Source organism: Cervus elaphus, chromosome 14, assembly GCF_910594005.1.
Source record: "Cervus elaphus chromosome 14, mCerEla1.1, whole genome shotgun sequence".
NCBI lineage: Eukaryota > Metazoa > Chordata > Mammalia > Artiodactyla > Cervidae > Cervus > Cervus elaphus.
In genome coordinates this window covers 52,521,485-52,547,352 of record NC_057828.1, presented here as the reverse complement: position 1 = coordinate 52,547,352, position 25,868 = coordinate 52,521,485, and the positions used below count along the sequence as shown (strand labels likewise).

The 25,868-nt window shown below is 51.6% G+C and overlaps 1 protein-coding gene across 3 annotated transcripts in view; it reads left to right on the top strand.

The window, feature by feature from the left end:
- PRKCZ (protein kinase C zeta) overlaps positions 1 to 25,868 on the top strand; it is a 98,102-nt gene that overhangs the window by 50,334 nt on the left and 21,900 nt on the right. For all 3 annotated transcript variants that reach the window (XM_043923577.1, XM_043923578.1, XM_043923576.1), the window contains one exon: positions 20,886 to 20,971. In XM_043923577.1, coding sequence (XP_043779512.1) covers positions 20,886 to 20,971 — 86 coding nt within the window. The remainder of the gene's footprint in view (positions 1 to 20,885; positions 20,972 to 25,868) is intronic.

Genomic DNA, 25,868 nt, shown 5'->3' with positions numbered 1-25,868 from the left:
TAACCGGGCCTGCAGATGACCAGGAGCCAGCTTGTTCCTGGCTGGGGAGATGGGACCCACAGGCCACCTGCACGAACAGCTTAAAAGGAGCTGGTGGGGGGTGGGAAATGGCAGCCGTGGGTGCACTCGGGGCTCACAGTTCATGAAACGGGGCTTTTCTCCTGTGGCCTGGGAGTGACCAAATGCAGCATGGATGGTGTGTGCAGTTCTCCCTAAGTGGTCATCTGAGCAAATGGATTTGGGATGAGGTGGTCATATGAGGCTAAGAGCTGCAAGGAGGAGCTGACTGGCTGCTTTGAGACATTGAGTGGGGATGGAGATCCTTCCTTTGGGGTGAACAGAGCTGTCCAGAAGGGCCCTGCCTGGCCCCCAGCATGGTTCCAGGACTGCAGCAGAAGGAAGGGAGTGGAGGCCAGTCATCTCTCTGTCTCTCTTGGAGACCTCCTTCTTGTTCCTTATTGGACCAGATGTGGTTGGGGCAGACGAACCCCTGGGGGCTGGGTGAGTGAGGAGCATAGCCTGAGGCTTCTGTCCTCATGTCTTCCCTCTCACTTGACCGTCCTGCTTCTCCCTTAGGAGGACTTTGTGATGACACTAACCCCCAGATAATCCAGGATCACCCCCTCCCAGAGTCCTTAACTTAATTGCAGCAGCAGCAGAGTCCCTGCCCCTGTGTGAGGAGGCTCAGGCTGGGGATTAGGACAGGACGTCCCTGGGGGCAGGTACTTAGCCAACCACAGGTGCTTTTGGTTTCTGGCCTCCAGGGAGGGATTCCTGGGGTGAGACCCAGACAGAGAGCACCGACAGGAGCCCTGGGAGTGGTGGGGGCAGCCGGGACCCCTGGCCTTGGGTGGCTTCAGTTTGCTCATCTGTAAAGTGAAGTCACAGTAGCCGCCCCTTTCTCCTCTGATGATGAGCAGATGTTATCACAGGCATTCAAACACGCTGGGCTGAGCTGCATCAGGACACCGACAGAAGGCCTGAGGAAGAGGGGAGTGTGACAGCAGCTCTGACTCGGTGGCTGACACGGGGGGTGCCAGGTCTGGGCTCTGCCACCCTGCAGCCCTGTCTGCACACCATCTTACAGACCCACCTCGGGGCAGGGGGAGCCCACAGCATGGCCTGGGGGCGTGTGGATCCCTGAGATTTGATTGTGTCAGTGCTGAGAACCACATGGGACAGGCTGGGACCTGGGGCCCCGGTGGCGGGGGCGAATCAAGAGTCGTCTGAAGGCAGAACCAGTGGATGTGGGTGCGGGCTGGGCACTCAGGGAGGGCAGGTTTCTGCCAGGGGAGCTATGGCAGGGGAAGAGCTGGACAGGAGAGGGCTTTCGTTAGGGCTCCTGTGAGTGAGTGGAAACTGAAGACAGATCTCTAGTCTGGAAAGACTGGAAACCCAATGGCCAGTAGTGAGCTGACTTATCCTGGGGCGGCCGGACCTGCTTCTCTCTCTGCATGCTGACTTCCTCGGAGCAGTCACCCTCCATCAGGTGCCTCATCAGGGTCCCCTGGCTACTGGGTCACACTGATGCCTCATGCCCTTAGTCACTTGTCCACCTCAAACCACTGGTGGAAAACCCCACAGGTGGCCTGGACTGAGCTGGTGGGAGTGAAGCCTGCAGGGCTGTCAGGAGAGGGACTCCCACCTTCTGCATCCTCTGCTCTGGCCTTTTTCTCTTCCAGGAAGGACACTAATCCGTTTGTGAGAGCCCCACCCACCTGACCGCATCTAAACCCAGTCACCTCCTAATATCATCACTGGAGTGGGCTTCAACACAGGAATTTAGGGGGACATAGACATTCAGTCCGTAACAGCAGGTCGGGTGGAAAAAGATTAGGAAGGTATTTTGGGATCACCTAGGGGGTCAAGCCCACTCTGGTACTCTTACCTGGAAAATTCCACGGCCGGAGGAGCCTGGTAGGCTGCGGTCCATGGGGTCGCTAAAAGTTGGACACTGAGCAACTTCACTTTCACTTTCATACATTGGGGAAGGAGATGGCAACCCACTCCAGTGTTCTTGCCTGGAGAATTCCAGGGATGAGGGAGCCTGATGGACTGCCATCTATGGGGTTGCAGAGTTGGACATGACTGAAGTGACTTAGCAGCAGCAGCAGCAGGGGGTCAAGAGAGGACCACACATCAGCCAAAAAGTAGCAGTGGAGTGGAGAGCCAGGGAGCCAGACAGGGGAGATGGGAGCTGATGTGAGGGTCTTGGGGAAGGGAAGGGGGAGCAAGTGGATGCACCCTGGAGGCTGCAGGTACACTCGAGGTCTGTGGGGTCTGGGGGCCTGAGAGCGATGCGGAGGGGTGGAGGTTTAGAGAAGATGAGATATGACCAGTGTGGAGTCCAGGGCGGGAAGGAGTGATGGCGAAGAACTTTGAGTGGGGGGAGGCAGCCCAGCCCGCTGGGTCAGTTCCAGTTAGGAGCCCCACCCACACCCACACCCCCGCCCCCTCATCTGGTTTTGGATCTGCTCCTACGGGCTGGTTCATGCAGCAGAACCATCTTCCTTGCTGCTCGCTTGCTGCTGCCCCTGTGGGTGGCCCCAGCCTGCATTCTAAGGACACTCGCTCTTGAGCACTGCTTCCCCTCTCCCCCCAATCTCCCCAGCTCAGCTTGGACCCAGCTTGGACCACAGCCCTGTCTGGGATGAAGCCCACCCTTGCCAGACCCTTTCTGAGCTCCTGCATCATAAAGTGCAGATCCTCTCCCCAGACCTCATTCCTTATGATTCATCCTCAGACTCAGGATTTACAAAACTTGGCATGTGCGTGTGTCCAACCTGCTGCCCAACCATCTGTCCATCGAGGTTCCTAAATGTCCACCCATGTGGAAGAGATCAGCACAGGGTGAAGGGCAGGCTGGCTTCCTTTCAGGGGGGCCGGGAGTACCCCCCACACCTGGTTCATTCCATCAGGTCTAATGTGGCTGAAGCTGAGTGCATCCTGCAGCCTGGAGTTCCCGTTTAGTTGGCAGTGTCATTTTCTATCTTTCTGGTCCATAAGATCATGGTGTTTCGGAGAGCCATGGTCTCTGAGGTTGGATGAGGGCTGGCATCCGGGCAGAGGGAAAGTTGGGCGCAGCACAAATGCAGGCCTGGAAAGTGGGTGATTCTGAGGGATGTGGGTCTGAGGTGTAGACGAAGACAGGAAAGGTCAGGGCCATCGATGTTGACAGAGAGATGGGGACCCGTGCCCAGATCTTTGAGGTCAGGATAGACAGTGTTGAAAGTGTGTGGAGAGAGGGGAGGGACGTGGCTGTACGGGCAGCCCACTGACCGTCTGTGACCCAGAGTCAGGCATGACCTTCTGTCCCTCTCACCTCCCCAGGGGTCAGGTGTGGGGCTGGAAGTTCTGACCCTCTAATCTTTCCTTGGACTTTGACGACCAACCCCCAACCTGAAGCCAGTCTCATCAGCTTACAAAGGATGCTCAGAGACTCCTGGGGTCTCAGGAGGCACATGTCAGGAGCCCAGCTGTGATGACCATCCACCCTCATCCCTGGGCTCCGGGGTCCCGCTCCCTGTCCTCCCCAGCCCTGGGGTTGTCAGAGCTCTCTGCCATCAGAGTAGACCTGTGAGTGGTATCACATCGTGGCCATAGTCTGCGTTTCCTATTTGCCCCTAAAGCTGAGCGTCTTCTCACTTATAAGCTGTTTAAGACCCACTGCTGTCAGCTGCTCCTCCAAGTCTTTTCCTCAGTTTCAGATTCAGGTTGTTTAAAAACAACTTAATGGGCCATGTGTCTACTTTACTGATTTGTAGGAACTCTGTGTGTTCTGTGTGTTTGTGACACTGCTGGCATCTCACTCAGCGGCTTGCCTTTCCACTCTTGGTGAACAAAAATGGACACTTCTTTACAGTGTGTGCCTTTTGTTAGAGAAACTGCCCCTGAACCCCAGGTCCTCAGTGTTTTCCCACCTGACAGAATCATAACCCTCATTAGTCCTACCACACCTGGGAGTAAACTGTGTATGGTGTGAGGTTCCCCCGCCCCTGCTCCCTGTGGTGATAGCCAGTTGAGCCAGGACCACTTATAGAAAAAGCATCCTCCTCTCACCATGATTCAGTGATGTCTTTATTATTGACTGTTGGCGGGGAGGGGGGGCATTTCTGGACTTGTGTCCCTTTGGCCTTTTGCACAATGTCACATGGTTTTAAATTGGCTTTATAATAACTCTTAATATCATGTATTTTTGTTTTTCTTCAAGGGTATCTTTCTTGGTGGTGGTTAAGATTTTTTTTTTTTTTTTTTTGGATGTTCAGTTCAGTTCAGTTCAGTTGCTCAGTTGTGTCCAACTCTTTGCGACCCCATGGACTACAGCACGCCAGGCCTCCCTGTCCATCACCAACTCACAGAGTTTACTCAAACTCATGTCCATTGAGTTGATGATGCCATCCAACAGTCTCATCTTCTGTCATCCCCTTCTCCTCCTGCCTTCAGTCTTTCTCAGCATCGGGGTCTTTTCTAATGAGTCAGTTCTTCGCATCAGGTGGCTAAAGTATTGGAGTTTTGGCTTCAGCATCAGTACTTCCAATGAATATTCAGGACTGATTTCCTTTAGGATGGACTGGTTGGATTTCCTTTCAGTCCGAGGGACTCTCAAGAGTCTTTTCCAACACTACAGTTTTTGATGTGGACCATTTTTAAAGTCTTTATTGAATTTGTGACAACATTGCTTCTGGTTTTTTTGTGGGTTTTTTTCTTTTTTTTTTTTGGCATGTGGAATCTTACTTCCTTGACTAGGGATCAAACCCACACCCCCTGCATTGGACAGCAAAGTCTTAACCCCTGGACCACCAGGGAAGTCCTCCTTGGTTGTTTTTTTCTTTTTCCATTTCTATACAAATTTTACAACTGGTTTTAAGTTTTCCAAAACCCAATGAGATTTTTTATTTGGATTACATTTGAGTTCATAGATCAGCATGGGAGAATGGACATCTTTGCAGCCTTGAGGTTTCCAAGCCATGAACATACACTCAACTCCTCTTCAGATTTTTCCGGTGACATCTGCATCTTCTATGGAGCTGTCCTGCACATTTTTTGCTGGAGCACTCCACTGCCATTTGGCTTTTCTATGCTGCTTTAAATGGTGTTCCTTTTACCATTTTATTTCCCATTTGTTTGCTTATAGAAACATATGGAGAAATACAGTTGACTGTTGATATCGAACCCTTGTCCAGCAGCCGTGTTAAATTCATGTATTCATCCTAGGACTTTATCTGTGGGTTCCTTTGGGTTTCCTCTGTACACTCCCAGTTGACCAGTGTTTTATTTCTCTTTCCAAACCTTCATCTGTTACCTTGCATCACTGGCACTGTTTATCTTTCCAAAACACTGTGGAACAGAAGTGCTGACCACAGGCAGCCTCTTGTTCTAGATTTCAGTGGAAGGTTTTCAGAATTTTGCCATTAAGGATGTTGTTTGCTGAATGACTCTTCTTTCTCTTGTAAATTCCCATCATCAAATTTAGGAGGTTCTATTCTGTTCCTTGTTGAGGATTTTTATCCTGAATGACATAAGATTTTATTAAAGTGCTTTTTTCCCTTCATCTGTTGACATGCTTTTCTCTTTTATTCTATTAATAAGGTGAATTATACTATTTGACTTTGTTTAACCAAACTTGCATTCCCTTAGTTCATCCTGTTTGGCTATAATGTGTTGTTTTTTCTATATTTTGCTGGATTCAGTTTGCGAACACTTATTTGGTATTTTTGCAGTTGTTTGAGAGAAGTTAACCTGTCACTTTCTTTCTTTCTTTTTTGGTAACTTTGTTTTCACAATTAAACATGGGAGGTTATTTTTGTTATTCTTTGCAACCCCGCAGACTGCAGCACTCCAGGTTTCCCTGTCCTTCACCATCTCCCGGACCCTATTCAAACTCATGCCCATCGAGTTGGTGGTGCCATCCAACCATCTCATCCTCTGTCGTCCCCTTCTCCTCCTGCCTTCAGTCTTTCGCAGCATCAGGGTCTTTTCCAGTGAGTCAGCTCTTCACATCATGTGGCCAAAGTATTGGAGCTTCAGCTTCAGCATCAGTCCTTCCAGTGACTATTCAGGACTGATTTCCTTTAGGATTGACTGGTTTGCTCTCCTTGCTGCCCAAGGGATTCTCAAGAGTCATCTCCAGCATCACAATTAGAAAGCATCAATTCTTCAGTGCTCAGCCTTCTTTATGGTCCAATTCTCACATCCATACATCACTACTGGAAAAACTATAGCTTGGACCTTGGTCAGCAAAAGTGCTATCTCTGGTTTTTAATACACTGTCTAAATTTGTCATTGTTTCCCTTCCAAGGAGCAAGCATTTTAATTTCATGGTTGTAGTTACTGTCTGCAGTTATTTTGGAGCCCAAGAAGATAAAATCTGTCATTGCTTTCACTTTTTCCCTTTCTTTTTGCCATGAAGTGATAGGACTAGATGCCATGGTCTTAGTTTTTTTTTTAATGTTGAGGTATATTTGCCTTAAAAAATTAATTGAGCTTTTTTTTTTAGTTCTTGGGAAGATTTATGTTAAGATTAATATTATTTCTAAATTAATTACTTGAAAGAATTCACAACAAAGGTCTGTGTTCCTTTGTGGGAATGTTTTAAATTCTAGATTTAATTTTTAAAATACAGATTATTCAGATTTTGTATTTCTTCTTTTGTCACCTTTAGTAAGTTGTGTTTTTAAGGATATTTTCAAGTCTGAAAGTGAAAAGAAAAAGTGAAAGTCGTTCAGTCGTGTCCAGCTCTTTCCAACCCCTATAGATTTTCAGGTCTAAACATACTAATTGGCATAGTGTGTATCTTTATTACCTTTAGAATATCTTTACTATTTATAGACATTAAATTATTACAGATTTGTCTTCTCTCTCTCTCTTTTTTAATGTACAACTTCTCCTTTTTTTTTTCCCCACTCCCACCATGTTCAAGCCATTGGGTGTTTTAGTTTTCTGTGGTTAACATTTTAAATTTAATTGTGTTTCACTTATTTTTTGGTTCACTACTGTATTTCTTACTGAGGTAACTTTGTTTTATAACATTATTACAAGTTTCATGTGTATAACATTATGTTTCTACTTCGTCATATTTCTACCACAGCATGATCACCACCAAAAATTTAGTTTTCATTTGTTATCATACAGTTGATCCCCTTTACCCATTTGGAGATGTGTCTTTTTCCTTTTGTTTTCCTCCATGTATTTTGTGCTTTATTAGGTGCATACAAACCTAGGATCATTATATCTTCCTTTAAATGCGACACTTTTATCATCATGAAATTTTGCTCTTTTAGATGAAAAGGTATTATGACATTTAAGTCTCCTTTGTCTGACATCAGTACAACTATGCCTCTGTGTGTGTGTGTGTGTGTGTGTATGTGTGTGTGTGTGTGTGTGTGTGTGTGGCAGAGTGAGGGAGACATATTGTTCATGTGGTATATTTTTTCCATCCTATACTCTCAACTTCTGTGTATCATGTTTTGGAAATGGCTCTTATAAACAGAAGTTAATTGTTGTTTTTAACCTAGCATGAAATCTGTATCTTTTAACTGAAGCATTAGTTTATTTACACTTAATGTTATTCTGGTAAATTACAATTTAAATCTATCATCTTACTGTTTATTTTGTAATTGACCAATATGTTCTTTCTTTTAGCCTTCCTTTCTTGCCTTCTTTTGGTTTAATCAAGTGTTATTTTTCCACCTCCACCCCCACCTTTTATTATATTTGCTAAGTAATACTTTTTAAAAAATATTCCAGCTACCTTAGGAATTATACAAAACATTCTTGGAATGTACCTTAAGTTATTCCTTTTACTGTTTCCAGATAATGCAAGAACCTTGCAATGCTTTAGTCTTATTTATCCCCTTATCGATTTTTATGCTGTTGTCTTATATGTAAACTCTACTTATATTTTAAGCCCCACAACCACTATTAATGTTGTTTTAAATAGCATTCATTCAGATTCCCCTTCTCACGCGCCCATTTATTCCTGAAGGACTGTGCTTACGTCCAAGACCATTTTCCTTCCTGAAGTGCTCCTTTTAGTAGTTCTCCTAACGGAGGTTTGCTGGATTTTGGTTCGTGCAGACGTCTTTTGCCTGCCTTCATTTTTGAGGCTGTTTTCTCTGGGTGTGTTGCCCAGGGGGCAGTGATGCTCTCTCTGCATGCCTGGGGCTTGGTCTCTTGGCTGTGGCTGTGTTACTGTGTCTCTTGGAGACTCGCCTGACCACTCTGTTACTCCCTAGGAGGGGGTGCTTCTCTTTCTTCTCTGGCTGCCTGAAAAATGGTCTTTGGCCAAATTTGCCAAATTATATTCAAAATTACTAAATTGCATTTAAATTTCTTGTATTTATAAATGTGAGAAAATCATATCCCATGACCTATTCTTAGTCTTCAGAGTGTGTGAACTCATGTTTCATCTGTCAGACATGATATTTATTTTACATAATTGTCCTTCTTACACACATGAGTTTCAAAATCTTGGAAGCCAGACTGTGTTTTTATAGCTTGAGTGCCTTGGTCAAGCAACTTAGTCTCTTTATCCCTTAGTTTCTGTGAGTTTTAGAAAAATTTTAGGATACTTGAAACTTCATTGTAAGTGTGGGTCATGTTTAATGCGGTATTTCTGTAAAAAGCTTGAAAGTGAACATCACTCAGTCTTGTCTGACTTTCTCTAATCCCATGGACTGTAGCCCACCAGGCTCTTCTGTCCATGGAATTCTCCAGGCAAGAATATTGGAGTGGGTAGCCATCCCCTTCTCCAGGGGATCTTCCCAACCTAGGGATCGAACCTGGCTCTCCTGTACTGCAGGCAGATTCTTGACTGACTGAACCATCAGGGAAGTCTAGTAAAAAGCTCAGATGGATACTTTTATATAAATGCTTAATAAATATTATCAGTGATTTCAATGAAAAGAACAGCCTTCGTTCTTCTGTTTCAACAGACTTGAGAAAGAGGGGGAATATTGACTTTACCTTGAGATTATGAGCGTCTCATCTTGGGCACAGAGTCTCTTATCTCCACTGTAAGGTGTCAGTCCAGTCCTTTCAGGTGCTGCCCGGCCTCTCCCCGCTTGCCGCTACCCCCTCAGGCTCCACATCCTCATCTCTGTCTTCTCACCGGGTCCCACGGGCCCTTTTGCTCTCTTCTGCACTTCCTTCCATCCTGCTTTCCCCTCTCTGTGTCTGAATCTTCTCATCTGAAAGTGAAAGTCGCTCATTCATGTCCAACTCTTTGCGACCCCATGGACTGACTATACAGTCCATGGAATTCTCCAGGCCAGAATACTGGAGTTTATATCCTTTCCCTTCCCCAGGGGATGATCTCAAACCAGGAATTGAACTGGGGTCTCCTGCATTGCAGGTGAATTCTTTACCAGCTGAGCTACCAGGGAAGTTCTGGATCTTCTACTGTCTCTTATTTTATCTAACCTGTTCTTTTTAAATTTTTTAATTTATTTTTCTGTGCTTGGTCTTCCTTGCCTCATGGACTTTTCTCTAGTTGCGGTGGGCAGGGGTTACTCTCTAGTTGCAGTGTCCAGGCTCCTCACTGCGATGGCTTCTCTTGTTGCGGAACACAGGCTCTAGGGTGAGCAGGCTTCCATAGTTGTGGCATATGGACTCAAGTAGTTTTGGCTCCCAGGCTTAGTTGCTCTGCAGCATGTGGGATCTTCCTGGACCAAGGATTGAACCCACGTCTCCTGCAGTGTCAGGCGGATTCTTTACCACTGAGCCACCAGGAAGCCCTAGCCTATTCTTAAATCTGTCTCCTGAATTATTAATTTCAGATGCTGTATTTTCACTTGGAGAATTTCTAAAATCCTAGGGTCTTTAGAATTTGACTCCTTTTTCAATAGATCCAGTTCTTGGGTAAAATTCTGTCCTTTTACCATCTTTTTCAAAGTGCGTTGAATATCTGGCTCTCCTGTGAGTCCGTTTCTATTGACTGTTGGACCAAATGCTCCTGCTTTTTGGCTGGCCTGGTGATTTCTGAATATCGGATCCTGTGCAAAGCAGCAGGAGCTCTGAGTGATGTTATTTCCTCCTGAAGGGACTTGATCTCATCCTGGCAGATGGACGGTGGATGGGTCACCTGGACTCCACTGATGCTGGTCTGTTCCTCATTTTCCTTTAATGTCTTGTAGTAATTGTAGCTGGAAAAGTCTGGGGGGGTGACTAGGACCCCAGTCTCCATCTTTTGTCTCCCCAACACCATGAGTCAGCCAAAAATCTCGTATTGGGCTTTTTTTCCCCATTTACAGCTGTGTAGCTTCGTTTCTTGGCCTTCTGCCCTGAACTCCACAGCGTAGGACTTGACAGATGCCTCGAAGGGAAGCCTGGATTTTAGGTTCATTTCTTCACATTCCCATTTCCTCGGGGAGTTTGCGAGAGCCCCATAGTGGGGGTCACCCCAATCCTCCAGTGAGGCTGGGGGACAGCGTCAAACCAGGTGGGTCATTCTTGAGCCTCATAGAGCCAGTGGACTTGCCTTGCCAAGTGTGGGCTCCCTGGGGACCTGTTGCTTTCCCTGCTTTTCCATTCGTCCTTTTGGAGCGGGACTGGCCATCCTCTTCCTGTCCAGTGTTGCTTTTTTTTTTCTCTTGCCATGCTGCATGGCTTGTGGGATCTTAGTTCCCTGACCAGGGATTGAACCTGGGCCCCAGCAGGAAGAGCACTGAGTCCTACCCACTGGACCGCCAGGAAGTTCCCCCAGCATTGCATTTTGGAAACACAGCTTATCTGGTCTAACAGGTCTGAACTGGGGCTGGGTGAGGGGTGGGGGTGGAGGTAGATTTCCTCAGGACAAATTACAGCTGAGTGTCACTCCTGCAATTTAGATAATTTTTAATGAGGCTGTGGATGTCAGAGTTGCTGCTGGAGTGGAGCCTCAGAGCTGTTGGATAGAGTGTTTTGCGTGCAAGAGAAGCATGAATCTGGGGGGACCAGGAGCAGATTGTTTGGGACCAAATGTGACCCCCAAAGTCCTGTGCAGAAGCCCCACCCCCAAATGTGTGTGAGGCCATGAGGACTTTGGGAGGTAATAGTTGGGATTGGAGGGGGCTTGTACCCCGTGAGAGGAGACCCTGGGGAGAGGCCATCGTCAGAACCCAGATCTCCAGCCCCCAGCCCCTGCTGGAGGCAGCCTGTGGGTCTGTCACACGTCTAGGTGGACTGAGGTGACCCCTCAGGGAGGCTTGTCTCTGCTTCCCTGAACCCCAGTTGTTTTTGTTTTTTATTTTTTTTAAATTTTAACTATAGTTGATTTACAATGTCATGTTAGTTTCACATGTACAGCAAAGTGATTTGGTTATACGTATATATTTTTTTTCTTTTTCTGTTTGGTTTATTATAGTGTATTAAATGTAGTTCCCCATAAACCCCAGCTTTTATCTACAGTTGGTTCCCACAAGCTGCGGGCCTTCCTCTTCGCTTGGCCTCCCAGGAACCAGCCTCGTCTTCTGCTCTGACCTGCACATCTGGCTGTGATGTGAGCGTCATTTTCACTGTGGCCCAGCGATCTCCCGCTGACCTTCAGAGGGCTGCATCCCCAGTCTCTGCCCATTGTTTCCCCGGGGCCATGCGGGACTCACGTTCTCCAGCCAGGGCTGCGTCTCCGTCGGCCTGGCCCTGTGCTCCCAGCCGTGGATGCAGCAGGTAACACTGGCCCTGACAGCACAGGTGGGCTGTGAGCAGCTCCAGGACTTGTGCTGTATTTGAAAGTGAGTCCGTAACGGAAAGTCTCCAGATGGAGATGGGCTGGTTCGGCGTGAGCTCACTGGCAGTAGGTGACTCGCAAGTCTCTGTGTTCTTCCAGGAGCTCTGAGAACACACTGGTCTTGGTCAGCTGTTTCATCAAAACTGAACTCACTTCATGACAATTTGTCTCTTTGTGATGAAACTTGTTAGAAAGTGGAACTGTTACAATACCCCACCCCCCAGAATGCCTCTGAGGTTGGCTTCCTTGTTTTTGCTTGTGCTGGGTCTTCATTGCTGTGCGGGCTTTTCTCTAGTTGTGGTGAGCAGGAGCTACTCTCTAGTTGTGATGCCTGGGCTTCTCACTGCAGTGGCTTCTCTCATGGAGTGTGGGCTCAGTTGCTCCATGGCATGTCGGATCTTCCGGGACCAGGGCTCAAATCCCTGTCTGCATAGGCAGACAGATTCTTTACGACTGAACCACCAGGCAAGTCCAGGGTTGGGCTTCATAATGGTCACTAATGGTGTTGGGGGGCAGAGGGACAGATTGAGGAGCCCAGGTAGGTGGCCTGCACCTCTTGGGACCCCCGAGGCTGTGACCCTGGTCTCCACTGCCTGAGCCTCATCAAGGTCTTTTTCTTTGATGGAGCGTCGGGTCCTGTGACGGCAACTGAGCCGATGGGGATGGGCCTTGGGGTCTTGGTAGCTGGGTTGCCCTGGACCCTGGTGCACGGTGCTGGCCAGGCCCTGGCTCTACACGGAGGTCACTGTCCCGGCCTCAGGAAACAGAAGGCTTTGTTCCACTGAAGCGTTTCTCTTTACAAACATCAGAACCCTTGTCCTGTGCCAGTCTCTCATCACCTTTGTGGGAGTGAACCCACTCTCAGGGCCTCTCCTGTTGTCGTCCCTCAAGGGAGACATGAAGGCTTCCTGCCTCGAGGGCCACCTTGCCCTCCTCCCCTCCCCACCTTGGCTGCTCCGGGGCTCCCACAGCCACTCTTCTGTCGACGGAACCTAGAATCCAGACCTTCAGCTGTTGTGTCCTCACAGGCACGGCTCAGATGTCTGTCTTGGCCACTGGGTGGGGGAGTGTCCGGCGGGTAAACTCTGGGGACATGTCTGCCCCGCTGCTCGGCACACAGGGTGTTGCATTGGGTGGGGCCCCTGCACCTCTTCTCTCTGCTGCACGCGAGGCCCCAGGAGACAGGACACGGTCTGGCCCCAGGCTTCCCAGGGGAGGTTCCGTAGTGCACCCTCCAGTGCTGCTGGCCTTGCTGCTGGCAGGTGCTCCACAGACCTCCGGGCCCACAGCTGATGGAGGTTGTCCCCACAGCATGTGTCCAGAGGTGGCGGCGTGAGGTGGGTCCAGCCAAGCCCAGCCCCAGTCACTCCATCTTCCCATGGCTATTGCAGGACTGACCCGCCTTGTCCACGCAGCCAGCCATGTCGGACCCTGTGTCCCTGCTCCTCTGGCCAGCAGGGGTGGCCAGCCTGGGGGAGGGAGGAAGCCTGCAGCCTGATTGGGTGGTTTTGGTCACATGATGGCCCCGAGGCCAGTCACATGCCAGGGTTGTCCTTCTTGGGTTGTGGTAAACCCAGGTGAGATCAGCTCCCTGCCAGCAATGTCAAGGCTTAGGAACCACGTCAGGACCATGTGAGGAGGACCAGGCTTTGTGGGAGCCAGCCTGCTGAGGGGACCAAACTGCTACCATCCCCACGTGGCTGACTTCCTGCCATAGCAGCTCCGAGACCCTTCCCAGTCTGCATCTGTGGCCTTGCGCCCCTTCACTCACCTCTCAGGGCAGCGGGACACAGTTCAGAGTGAGAAGCAGGAAGCCATGTGAGAGAGGACCGTGGAGGAGTGCCCCCGCCATCAGCCCAGCCACGTCCTGCTCACTGCTGCCCTGCCCCTGTCATGACCTGCAGGGCTGCAGGGGGACATGGGTCTGGGTCGTATGGCTCTAGGGGCAGTGTCAGGTCCCTCCTGAGACAGGTCACCTGGTGTGCCTAGCAATGGGCGGCCGGATCCACGGTCAGGTGACACCAGCCCTTGGGGGAAGGACCACAAGCTCTATGGCTCCATGGGCTTCATGGGGCTTGTATCCACTCTCACTGTGTCCCTCAGGAATGCCCAGCCTGTGCAGCCACCAGGTTCCACAGCAGCTCCAGACATGTCCCCCAGTTCAGGCCAGCATCCCACCTAAATCTCAGACTTCTTTTTTTCAGATGGTCACATGCAGCCTGTAGTAGGAGGGTTTTGGTGGAACATGTGGTTGGTGAGGACAGGGCAACCTGAGTGAATGCCCTGCTGCCTGGGGCCTGGATCCCAGGGGACATGGCTCCCCCGCAGGAAGCCAGGCCTGGAGGCAGCAGCACTGATCTGCCAAGGACCCTAGCCCCAGCCCAGCCCCAGGGCTGCAGGTACCTCCCAGCTCCCTGGCCTTGCCTTGGGCTGGTCACCAACCTAGAACTGCCAGGGAGGCATTCAGCTGACAAAGTGCCCTGCTGCAGGTGCATTCCTGCTGTAGTTCTGAGTCTACGGGACTCTCTGGGGGCTGTGCTGGCTGGGCCAGTCACCTGGGTGGTGGGTCCATGTCTAGCAAAAAGCCAGAGAGGCCTCTGAGAGCATCATGACCTGCCCTGCAAGTTCAGCACTCCTCATGCCCTCCCCCATTCTGGGGGCTGCCTGGTTTGTTTCAATGTCTGTTGCTCTAAGCTCCCTTTTTAAAGTGTATTTTTTTCACCTTGTCAGAGCCCTCATGATGCTAGATTGCCATAGAAACAGAGCTCATTAAAGTTCCCTGCAGCCACCCTAATTATAGAATTCTAAAGACAAGCAGCGAGCTTCTCTGGGGGTGTCGCTGAAGCTGAGCAAAGGTACCAGAGTGGCCGAGCACAGGGGCCATGAGGGCTGCAGTTGTCCCCACTCTGCACTCAGATTGCAGGCACCCTGGAGACGACTGGATGCTCCCAAGTTGGACTGTGGCTTTGAGCAGCTCCAACTCTGGACTCAGCCGTGACACAGTGACTAAGGTGGAGCCTCCTGCTCCTCTGGGTGGAGCAGCCACGGGGTCAGCTGGGGTCACCCACCAGGGCCGCTTCTTGTGGAGGTCTTGCCAGCTACCCCCACCCTCCCCTGGCTGGTTTTCAGGACTGTTTACCACTGAGAGCAGCTGCACGGGAAGGTGGACAAGCAGGGCCCATGGCGGGGGCGGGGGCAGGGACAGGTCATCCCCGTGTGCCCGGCCCTCAAGCGCTCTGCACACGCGTGTGCTCTGCACACCTGCCCTTCTCCTTTTCCCGTTGTGTAGGGTGGGTCAGGATTCACACACACGTGAGCTCTGGGCACACATGTGTGCCCTTGTCCGTTTCCTGTTGGGTGAGTTGACACACACGTGTGCACAATACACACGTGTGCCCTGCACCATTTCCTGTTGTGTGGGGTGAGTCAGGATCTGCACAGACATGTGTTCTGCACATATCCTGTTGTGTGAGGTGAGTCAGGATCCAAATGTGCTTCCGTTCTTCGCTTTCTGCCATTAGAGTGGTTCAGTTCAGTCGCTCAGTCATGTCCGACTCTTTGTGACCCCATGGACTGCAGCACGCCAGGCTTCCCTGTCCATCACCAACTCTTGGAGCCTGCTCAATATCATGTCCATCGAGTCGGTAATGCCATCTAACCATCTCATGCTCTGTCGTCCCCTTCCCCTTCCTTCAATCTTTCCCAGCATCAGGGCCTTTTCAGATGAGTCAGTTCTTTGCATCAGGTGGCCAAAGCATTGGAGCTTCAGCTTAGAGTGGTATCATCCGCATATCTGAGGTTGTTGATATGTGGATGTTGTTGAGGCTGTTGATGTTTCTCCCTCCTATCTTGATTCTGCTTGTAATTCATCCAGCCTGGCATTTCTCACATGTGGTCAGTGTATAGGTTAAACAAGCAGGGTGACAGCAGACAGCCCCGTCATACTCCTTTTTCGACCTTGAACCAATCAGTTGTTCCATACAGGGTTCTAACTGTTGCTTCTTGACCCACATCCAGGTTTCTCAGAAGACAGGTAAGATGGTCTTGGTATTCCCATCTCTCTAAGAGCTTTCCACAGTTTGTCATGATCCACACAGTCAAAGGCTTTAGCATAGTTAATGAAATAGAGATAGATGTTTTTCTCAAATTCCTTCGCTTTCTCTATAATCCAGCAAATGTTGGCAATTTGATCTCTATATCCTCTTCCTTTTCGAAACCCTGCCTGGACATCTGGAAGTTCTTGGTTCGCATAATGCTGAAGCATGGCATGCAAGATTTTAAGCATGACCTTACTAGCACAGGTGATGAGTGCAATTGTCTGATGATTAACACATTCTTTAGTACTATCCTTCTTGGGAATTGGGATGAGGATTGACCTTTTCCAGTCCTGTGGCCACTTCTGGGTCTTCCAGATTTGCTGACATAATGAATGCAAAACCTTGACAGCATCATCCTTTAGGGATCTGAATAGTTTTGCTGGAATTTCGTCACATCCACTAGCTTTATTAACAGCAGTGCTTCTTAAGGCCCACTTGACTTGGCACTCCAGAATGTAAGTGTGAAATGGGGACTTTCCTAGCAGTCCATTGGTTAAGACTGCCTTCCAGTGCAGGGGGCACAGGTTTGATCCCACATGCCATGCAGTGTCCCTCCCCCCTCCAAAAAAAAAAAATGGTATGGGATTCCCTGTGGTCACTCATGGTTCCTTATTAGTCCATGGGGCACTGCTTTCCAGGTGGCAGTGTGGGTGTGGGTTGGACACCCAGGGGCTCCTGTGCCTCTGCTGGGATTGGGGCCAGGGTCTGCCCTGCTGGGGCTCTGACATCTCCCCATCCCTGCCAGGAGAGTCATTATTGTAAGGAGCCTGCTCACAGGGTCATGGAGGACGCAAGTCAGGCCTGCAGGCTGGAGATGTGGGAGGAGCTGCTGCCGTGGTCCAGGTCCAAAGCTGTCTGCCGCAGTATCCCTCTCGCTAGGGGAAGGTGGCCTTTCGGTCTGTTCAGGCTATCATCACGATGGAGGATGAGACAGTTGAATGGCATCACTAACTCAATAGACATGAATCTGAGCAAATGCCAAGAGATAGTGAGGGACAGGAAAGCCTGGCATGCTGTAGTCCATGAGATCACAAAGAGGCAGACATGGCTGAGCGACTGAACAAAGCCATCACCCGATCAGATGAAGCCCACCCGTGGGGGGCAATCTGCTCCACTCCGAGGCCATTGATTTAAATGTTCATCTCATCTGGAAGCACACTCATAGAAACATCCAAGATATTTTGACCACAAATCTGGGCACTGTGGTCCACCTAGCTGACACATGAAATGAACCATCACATCCCCATCCCCCACTGCCAAGAGGTGCCTCCTGAATCCACACTCAGTCTCCTGCTAAAGACAACAGCACAGTCACACCTCTGTCCGACATGTGTCTGTCCTGCATGTGCTGGACATACACTGACCCCTCCCCCAGGAGGGCTGGTTGTCTTCTGGGGCTTGGAGGATGCCACTTTCCTCCCATCTGCTCAATACTTCCTTCCTGCTTCTCTCTGAACTTACACACCTGCAACCTCTGCCACCTGGGAGCCGTGTTGCATCTGTCCTGTGGCTCCCTGAACCCACCCCTCTGGCCAGTGTCCTCCCACGATGTGGAGCGTGTGTCTGCAGGCACTGTGTCAGGGCACAAGCAGCAGCGGCATGGACATGGTTCCTGCAGTGGGCTCACAGCAACAGCTGGAGCCTCTGTGCAGAGACAACTCAGTGTTTCTCCTAGGATCTGAGATTCGTTTATAACCATGTCATTGTTGCCACCTCTGGCCCCTCCCCGTGTTTTTACAGTTCCTATTGTATATTGTTTACTGCAGCCTTTGAGGCACCCCAAGAACATGGGAATCACACATGTTATGAAATATACAGTGGAGTGGACATGCACACCCGTAGTAGCCAACCTGCCCAAAACTGACGCACTGTCCCAGTCTTCCACTTACTAGGATGATGTCCCTTTATGAACATGCATCCTGAAACATCACACTGTCCATTTTCTTGATTTTTAGTTTGATCCTGTGGACTGTAGACCTCCAGGCTCCTCTGTCCATGGTATTCTCCAGGCAAGAATACTGGAGTGGGTTGCCATTCCCTTCTCCGTAGGATCTTCCCGACCCAGGGGTTGAACCCAGGTCCCCTGCATTGTGTGCAGAATCTTTACTGTCTGAGCCACCGGGCAAGCCCTTTTAGTTTGATAACAGGCATCGTTTTACAGAGCCCATTTCATATACATCAGTCTGTCATTTTATAATTTAAAATTCTTTTTGTTTATTTGCTTACCTTTGGCTGTGCTGGGTCTTTGTTGCTGCACAGGCTTTTCCCTGGTTGTGGTGAGCAGCGTCTACTCTCTAGTTGTGGTGCACAGGCTTCTCATTGCAGTGGCTTCTCTTGTTGTGGAGCACAAACTCTGGGGGCACTCAGACTTCAGTAGTTGTGGCTCCTGGGCTCTAGAGCAAGGCTCAATAGTTGTAGCGTACAGGCTTAGCTGCTCCACGGCACGTGGGGTCTTCCTGGATCAGGGATCAAACCCGTGTCTCCTGCATTGGCAGGTGGATTCTTTACCATTGAGCCGCTAGGGAAGCCCCTGTGATTTTATACTGATTTTTTTATTTGGTTTTGGAAGATGCGTTTGTGTGGCCGAAGGTGGCTCAAGCTGGGTTATGAATGAGAGTCCTCCCAGACAGCCTTGCCCAGGTCACCTGTCCTCTTGGACCTGGGTGGCCGCAGACATCCTCCGATGGCCGTGAGCCCACATATGAGGCCTGTCAGGTGCTGGTCTAGGAGCAGTGTGACTGCTGTGTCCCGGGGAAGCACACGTGCCCTCGACCATTGATTCTGGCCATGGTTAAGCTCCCCCAGAAGGACAGGCGACTTCCGTTTACTCTGATCCTTGACAGTATTTGATGTCACGGGAGACTCGTCTTCCGTTCCCGTTTCTGTTTTCCCTCATTGACTTGTGGGCATGCCTCCTATATCCTGAATCATTAGCCCATGTGGCATGGCTGATAATGAGACGGGGGTTTGTCTGGCCTCACGTGGCCTTAGGGTGAATGTGCCTCCTCTCCTTCTTTTGTTTTCAGGGTTTTCCCCACCTTCAATTAAGATCGTCCACGTTTCCTTCTAAGACTTGTCATTTTGCCCCTAGTTTCAGTCCTTATCCTTTTTTAGATGAATGTATTTGTGTGGTGGCACCAGGTCTTGGTTGTGGCATGTGGGATCTAGTCCCCTGACCAGGAATTGAACTTGAGCCCCTGCATTCGGAGCACAGAGTCTTAGCCACTGGACCACCAGGGAAGTGCCTCAGTCCTCGTGTACTGAGGGGATGATTTGTGTGTGGAGTGAAGCAGGCGTCTGGTCTGCTCGAGCCACTGTCACAATACACTGGATGCAGTAGAGACCACAAGACCTCACTTCTCAGGATCTGGGGGTGGACGGCTGAGCTCCGGGTGCCAGAAGGGTCGGGGCCTGGTGAGCACCCTCTTCGTGGCTTATAGACACTGCCCCAGCTGGGTCTCCATGCAGTGGAGACAGAGGTCAGGTGTCTCCTCCTCTTCTTATGAGGGTACTGATCCCATCAGGGGGCCCCACGCAGGGGCCCTGCTCCCAAATACAGCCATGCATGGGGCTGGGGAGAGGGGCTGGAGGGGGCGGTCAGGGCTTCCATGTGTAATCAGGAAAGACACAACAGCGGGGTCCCGGCTTCTCTCACTGTGGACAACGGGACATCGCCCATGTTCCCTCGGCCCTGCTCAACACATAAGAGTCCCGAAGGACTCTGTTCTGTCCCCTCGCCTAGCTTTCCGGTCTGCTGGGGGCTCCCTTGGACTCTGCTTGGACATCTTTGAGTTCCTTATTTCGGGTGGCTTTACCGAAATGTGAAGGGCGTCCTGTGGATGCATTTTCAGGCTTTCGTGCTATGTGTGTGCTGAACACTGGAAGGAGCCAGAGCCTTGTGCCACCGAGTCCCTGCCTGACAACCCGGCTCCCTCTGCGTCTCGGGGTCTGTCACTCGACGCCTTACCCTGCCACGTGCAGGGATGGCTGGGGCTGGTGAATGGCGCACACAGGGCAGTCAGCCCTGTGGACGTCAGCAGGGACCTGCCGGGGGCCAGACTTCCCCCAGCTCTGACTGGGAGGGCCACGCCCTGTGATCAGGCAGGGGCCCTGGGGCATCGGCAGGAACCCCTTGGAGCCCAGGGCAATATAGGCAGAGGAGCCCCATTCTGTCTGCATGTTGGCGTCTTGGCTTCCCCCTGCACCTCTCGTTTAATGGGAGGGGAGCCAGTTTTGCAGTCACTGTGACCAGGTTTCGCAGGTTCCAGCCAGAGCTGGTCATTTGCTTGTTTTAAAAACACTCCGTTACAGTTTCCACTTCTGTATGTTCCTGGCAGCTCCCTGACTCGCATGAAAGTCGCCTTCACTACGGAGCTCTGTAAAAGCACAAAGCTTCCCGTTGTAGCCCAAGTATTTTGTTTTCACATACTTTCAAAGCGTTGGGAAGGAGCAAAGTTGGAAATGTTTTTGAGGAGGAATGAAACCTCCCGCCCTGGTCATACGTGTAGCTCGGCGTGTTTCATGAGCCGCTGCTTCCACACAAGTCTGGTGCAGGTTGGGAACGTGTTTTTGGTGACTTTCAACTCAGCATAAGTGTGCGGTTGGTTTTGCTTTGTTTCTGCCCCTAGGTTTGTTCTTGAAGGGGAGCCAGGGGAGGGGGGGCAGTGCTGGCTGGACGCCTGCCTTGGGCTGACCGTGGATTTCCCAGTGGCCAGGGTCCCTCCCCAGACAATTGGGCGTAAAGGTCCGGAGAGCCCTTAGCTCCTATGTAGCCCGTCCCCATGTGGAACGGGACCTGCTTTTCACGCCCAGAGGGAAGGGAGTGGACAGGAAGCCCATGGGGGGTACACAGGCCCCGGTGGCCTCACAGCCTGACCCCCTGCAGACAGCCGTCCTTGTGGTCGTCTGGGGCACCGTCTCCCCACCCGGCAGTGTGGAACAGCTAACGAGGGTGCTGGCGTCTCAGCTCCGCGGCCACTGCCCCAGGCCGCCTGAAGTGGCGGCCTGTCCCCACTGCCCCCCATGTGGTAGAGCTGGGCTCTCAGCCCCAAGGCCGTTTCTTTACGCTCTTCTGTTCTTTCCAGAATCCATCTACCGCCGTGGAGCCAGAAGATGGCGGAAGCTGTACCGCGCCAACGGCCACCTCTTCCAGGCCAAGCGCTTTAACAGGGTGAGTGCCCCCCGGGAGGAGATGCCAGGCTCTGCTCCACACTCAGCCCTGGACGACCACAAGCCCTTCACGAGCTCCCTGAGCTGGCAAGGCGCCAGCTCAGGTCTTTTCTGACAAACGTGACCTGTGTGTCCCTGTCGCGTGACCCCCGTCCAGGTACCGTGTCCCATCATGTGACCCTAGTCCTGGCACTAGGACTCCATGGGCATTCAGAAGGGACCCTGGATTTGTCCCGTAACCAGGATGCATGTGTTACCGCACAGTGTCCCCTGCTGGTTGCAAGGGTGTCCTGTGAAGCCCAGGGCCCGATAACGGCCCTCCATCCCGTGGCCCCGCTGCCCAGCTCACTCCGAAGGCTTTATAGCTACACGTATGGTGTTTCTCCTCCTGCTGCCCTGTGTCCTGTAGAGACCGTGGGGCTCGCGTGGCTTTGTCATTGTCCTGTTGCCACGTGGAAAGGAGGTGCCTGCAGAGGCCCCGTGGCTGAAGACTGCCTGCCCCAGGGCTGCCCACATAGAGCGCCACAGACTAGGCACTTAGCAGGTCGGTCTGGTGTCTGAAGTCCAAAACAAGGACTGCTCTCAGGGAGAGTCCTTCCTGCCTCGGTGTAGCTTCTAGGGTTGCTGCCATCCTCAGAAGCTCTGGGCTGGGAGCATAGCCCTCCAGCCTCTGCCGCCTCCTGTCTCTGCACCCCAGCCCCACCCCCCCAACTCCTCACCCCCGGGACACCAGTCATGACAAGGAGCCAATCATTTCTGGGTGGACATGAGTTTGGGGGACACCACTGAGTCCCATACAGCGGCTGAGCACCTGCTGACCTGGGGCCCCACGCATGCCGGGTACCCTGCCCTGACGGCTGGCCCCTGCACCTGGCACACAGCAGGCACACACACAGCGTGGCGGTGTGTCGTTCCCTGTAATGGATGATTGGAGGAAAGGGCGCCCTGGGGGCTGTGTCAGGAGCGAGGGAGGAATGAAGCATGTCTGTTGGGAAGGATGGGGCCCTGGGGCCTCTGACAATGACAAGAGGACACGCGGTCCTTGGGGCATCAGATACCGTGGGGAAGCTGGGCATCACTGCGCGTGGACAGAGGGCGGGGGCTGCAGGGATGATGGGCCACCCGATGGGTGTGGACGTGAGACTGGGACGTGAGACCCAGACAGACAAGATGAAACCTAGAGAAACCGAAACTTCCAGCCCCGACGACATGAGGTACCACTGTCTGCCCTCCCATGTTTATTTAAGAAACAGATGACCGACCAGCCTGTGGCCAGGCAACTTCTCTCCTGTGTCTCTGGGCACCAGCTCAGTTCTGGCCAGAGATGGTCTCAGGCAGATGGGTCAGGCCACCCTGAAGGACCTCAGGACGCCCTTCTTGACAGAGTGACTCACTGGCCTACGATGAAGCCCACCCACTTGGCAAGGCTGCTCGGAGGGGCCTGGCCTCTCCTGCCTACAGGTTCTAGGAGGAAAACGCATTTCTCTGTTCATCGGGTGCAGAACCTGGCACTCTTCCTGCCACCCCCTCCCCAAAATTGTGGGCAAGGCTTTTCCTCTCTAAGGAAGAGCAGGAATTTGGGGTGAGGGTACCCACTCTAGCCCTCTCCCATCTGCTCTCCCCCCGAGCACCGACAAGCTTTTAACAAACACCATGAGGCCAAGGAGGGAGCCAACCCTGATACCCGCAGCCTTTCGGCAGCTGGCTGTTCACAGGTGGGGAAGTGGGCGTGTCGCCGTTCGTCCCCAGGCTGGTTTCCCACCTGGGTTCCCCAGACTGCATGTCTGGAGGCCACACCATCCACCTGTGTTCGCTGGGCAGTCACTCCACATGTCTCAGGAGCTGCACGCCTGGCTCTGCAGGGTCAGCAGGGCTCACAGGGACAAGCTGATGAAGGAGGTCATGTCTCTCCATCTTTGCTGGTAACCTAAGGACGAAAGCAAGGGCTGTCAGCCTCCCGGGCCAGAGCTCCCTTCACTGGACACAGCTGATCTTCTCGAGCAGAGAGAGGGGCTCAACCAAGGACTTGCAGAGAGAGGAGAGGGGGGCAATGTCCTCCCCAGAACAGGAAGCACGAGGGGGCCGACGGGGACCCCAGTCTGTGGGATGGAACTGACGGTCAGAGCCTGGCCCTGGGACCCAGGATGCGAGTGTTTCCTGTAAGGGTGGAGGGTCATCCAGTCCATCCCAGGGAGATACTGGTTGAGTATGGGTCAGCAAGGAGGGGCTGTCCAGGGCTGGGTTCACGGCCGAGTGAGTCGGGGTGGATCATCAGGGAAGGTGTTCACTGGCGTGGCCCGGTTTGGGACTGAGATCCCACAAGCTGTGCAGTGCCACACACACACACACATAGAATCAAAACCTAGAAGCGCTGCGGGGCTCTAGGGAAACCTGGCAGTGGGGAGCAGGGGGAGTGGGTCTTCAGACTCAGCCATAGGCACTTGCCAGCTGTCTGCAGCCCCCAAACGTTGAACACGAAACACACGCAGGGAAGATGTTTGTAGCAAAACCTGGAATAAGAGATCAAGACAGTATGTGTGTTTAGTACCAAAGAGCTCTGGCCTTTTGCTAAATGCCTAAAATCAGAAATTGGGCAAGGGTGTGAGTGGTCAGTTAGAACAAGAGTGGTTGCTGCACATGAATGCAGGCACCCTTACCTTGTTGGTGACCAGAGAAACGCAGGACATTCAGAGCTGCCAGTGCCCCAGGCTGCTGTTTACACAGTGACAGTCCTCGTACTTCCAGGGGTGCAGACCCAGACCCCTGCTTTCTGGAAAGCAGTTGGGGAAAAGCTCAGTGGCTCTAAGGTGCCCTGTCCTGCTGTCCCTGCAGTGAGTCCATCCTAGAGGAGTGGCCACATCACTGTCATAGGCGGGCAGCATCTGAGCACCCTCCCTGTGCTGTGAGAACCCCCTGCTCTTAACCCCCCAGTGCAGGGGCTTGAGCCTCGGCACTGTATATGCCCCCTTCCCATCCTGGGGCAACTGGAGGGGCCTCTGCTAGTGGCACATGGGCCACCTGTGCTGCAGGACTGGCTGGGTGGATGGTTCAGGAACTGCAGCCTTTATTATGAGCAGAGAGTCCTGCGGGGAGGGACAGTATGGAGCGAGAGGCGGGCGGGGAGACCCAGGTGAAGACACCAGCAGGGCTGGCCGTGCTGGTCAAGGATTTCTCCTGGGCTTTTCGAGCTGAGGAAACCTCCCCTGCAAAGGGCCAGAGAGTAAATGTTTCAGGCTTTATGGGCCATGTAGTCTCTGTCACAACTGCACAACTCTGCGGTCAGTGTGACCACATAAGAGCAGCCCCAGAGGTTGATGACTGAAAACATGGCCAGCCAAGCAGCATGTGAGACAGACTGAAAAATACTTTCACCCATTAGTCTGTTGATTCATGTGATTTTCTGAGAGATGAAGCTTTATTTTTTTTGTTATTATTTTTACTATTTAATTAATCAATTTTTTTAATATTTTATATTTATTTTTATTTATTATTACTACTCCTTTTTGGCTATGCCACACAGCTTGCGGGATCTTGGTTCCCTGACCAGGGATTGAACCTGCATCTGCTGTGTTGCAAGACAGATTCTCAGACTGCCAGGGAAGTCCCCAAGGACGTAAATTTTTTTAATGGTTCCATGAATGCTGACGAACAAGGCTGGAAACAGGGGTGAAAGCACTCTTGGGCTTGACACTCCCTCCTTGGATCCTGGATTTGCTCATGAGCAGTCACCCTCCTGGGTGGAGGCACCAGTGCCAGTATTAAACTGGACTGGCCAGAGTCAGAGCTCTTAGGAGGGGTGACCCTGGGGTTGGCCTCCCATCTGGCCTTCGCGGCCATCCACTGTCTCTTGGGCCATTCCCAGAGGGAGCCCCGTCACCCATGCTTGCCTCCTTGGGGCGGGACAACTCGAGCAGTGTGGGGGATTGGGATACATGCTTCTTTTCCTGAAGTTGTAAGCAGTGGGGTGTGTGTGTGTGTGTGTGTGTGTGTGTGTGTGTGTGTGTGTGTGTGTGTGTGTGCGTGCGCGCACGTGTGCATGCATGCATGGACTTGTCTTCAGCAGAGCTTTACTGGGCCCCCACTGTGTGCTGGGTACCATCCCAAGTGCTGTGGCTGTGACTGAGATGTACATGCTCTATGTGGGGGAGAGGCTCCTTCCTGGGGGGAAATGAGCTCCTTGTGCCCACTGGCTGCCAGTAGCTGGTTCTGCACCCTTGGCTCACTCTTGGGGAAGATTCGCTCTGGTCAGCCACTGGTACAGTGCATCCTTTCTGTTCTCCAGGAGTAATTTGAAACTTTCTCGAAGGAAAGAAATTTGTTAAACATGGCAAAAGAGGGTAAAACATGTAAATGAGATATGGCTGGAATAGAAGTAAGCGGGAGACTGCCAACATACAGACACCATGTAACCAAGGAGATGACTTGGGCTCCAAGTGGTGGGCAGGTGACCCCACTTCTGGACACACTCATCTTTGCATTTTGGGACTTCCAAAATCACAAAAACCTCACCAAACGAGCCAATCATGATCATGAGTTTCAAGTGTTTATAACCAAGAAGAACAAAGATTGACCACGTAAAATCTTTTTAAAATGCTGAGAAAAATACAAGGGTGGACTAATACTAGCATGGACACTCACAGGCAAGTCTGGGTCAGTCTCTTGTGGGGTCACTGCTCCTTTGTCCTGGGTCCTGGAGTGCACAAGGTTTTGTTTGTGCCCTCCAAGAGTCTGTTTCCCCAGTCCTGTGTAAGTTCTGACAGCTCTGTGGCAGGGTTAATGGTGACCTCCTCCAAGAGGGCTTATACCACACCCAGGTCTACTGCACCCAGAGTCCCTGCCCCTGTCGCAGGCCACTGCTGACCTGTACCTCTGCAGGTGACACTCAAACACTCAAAGGC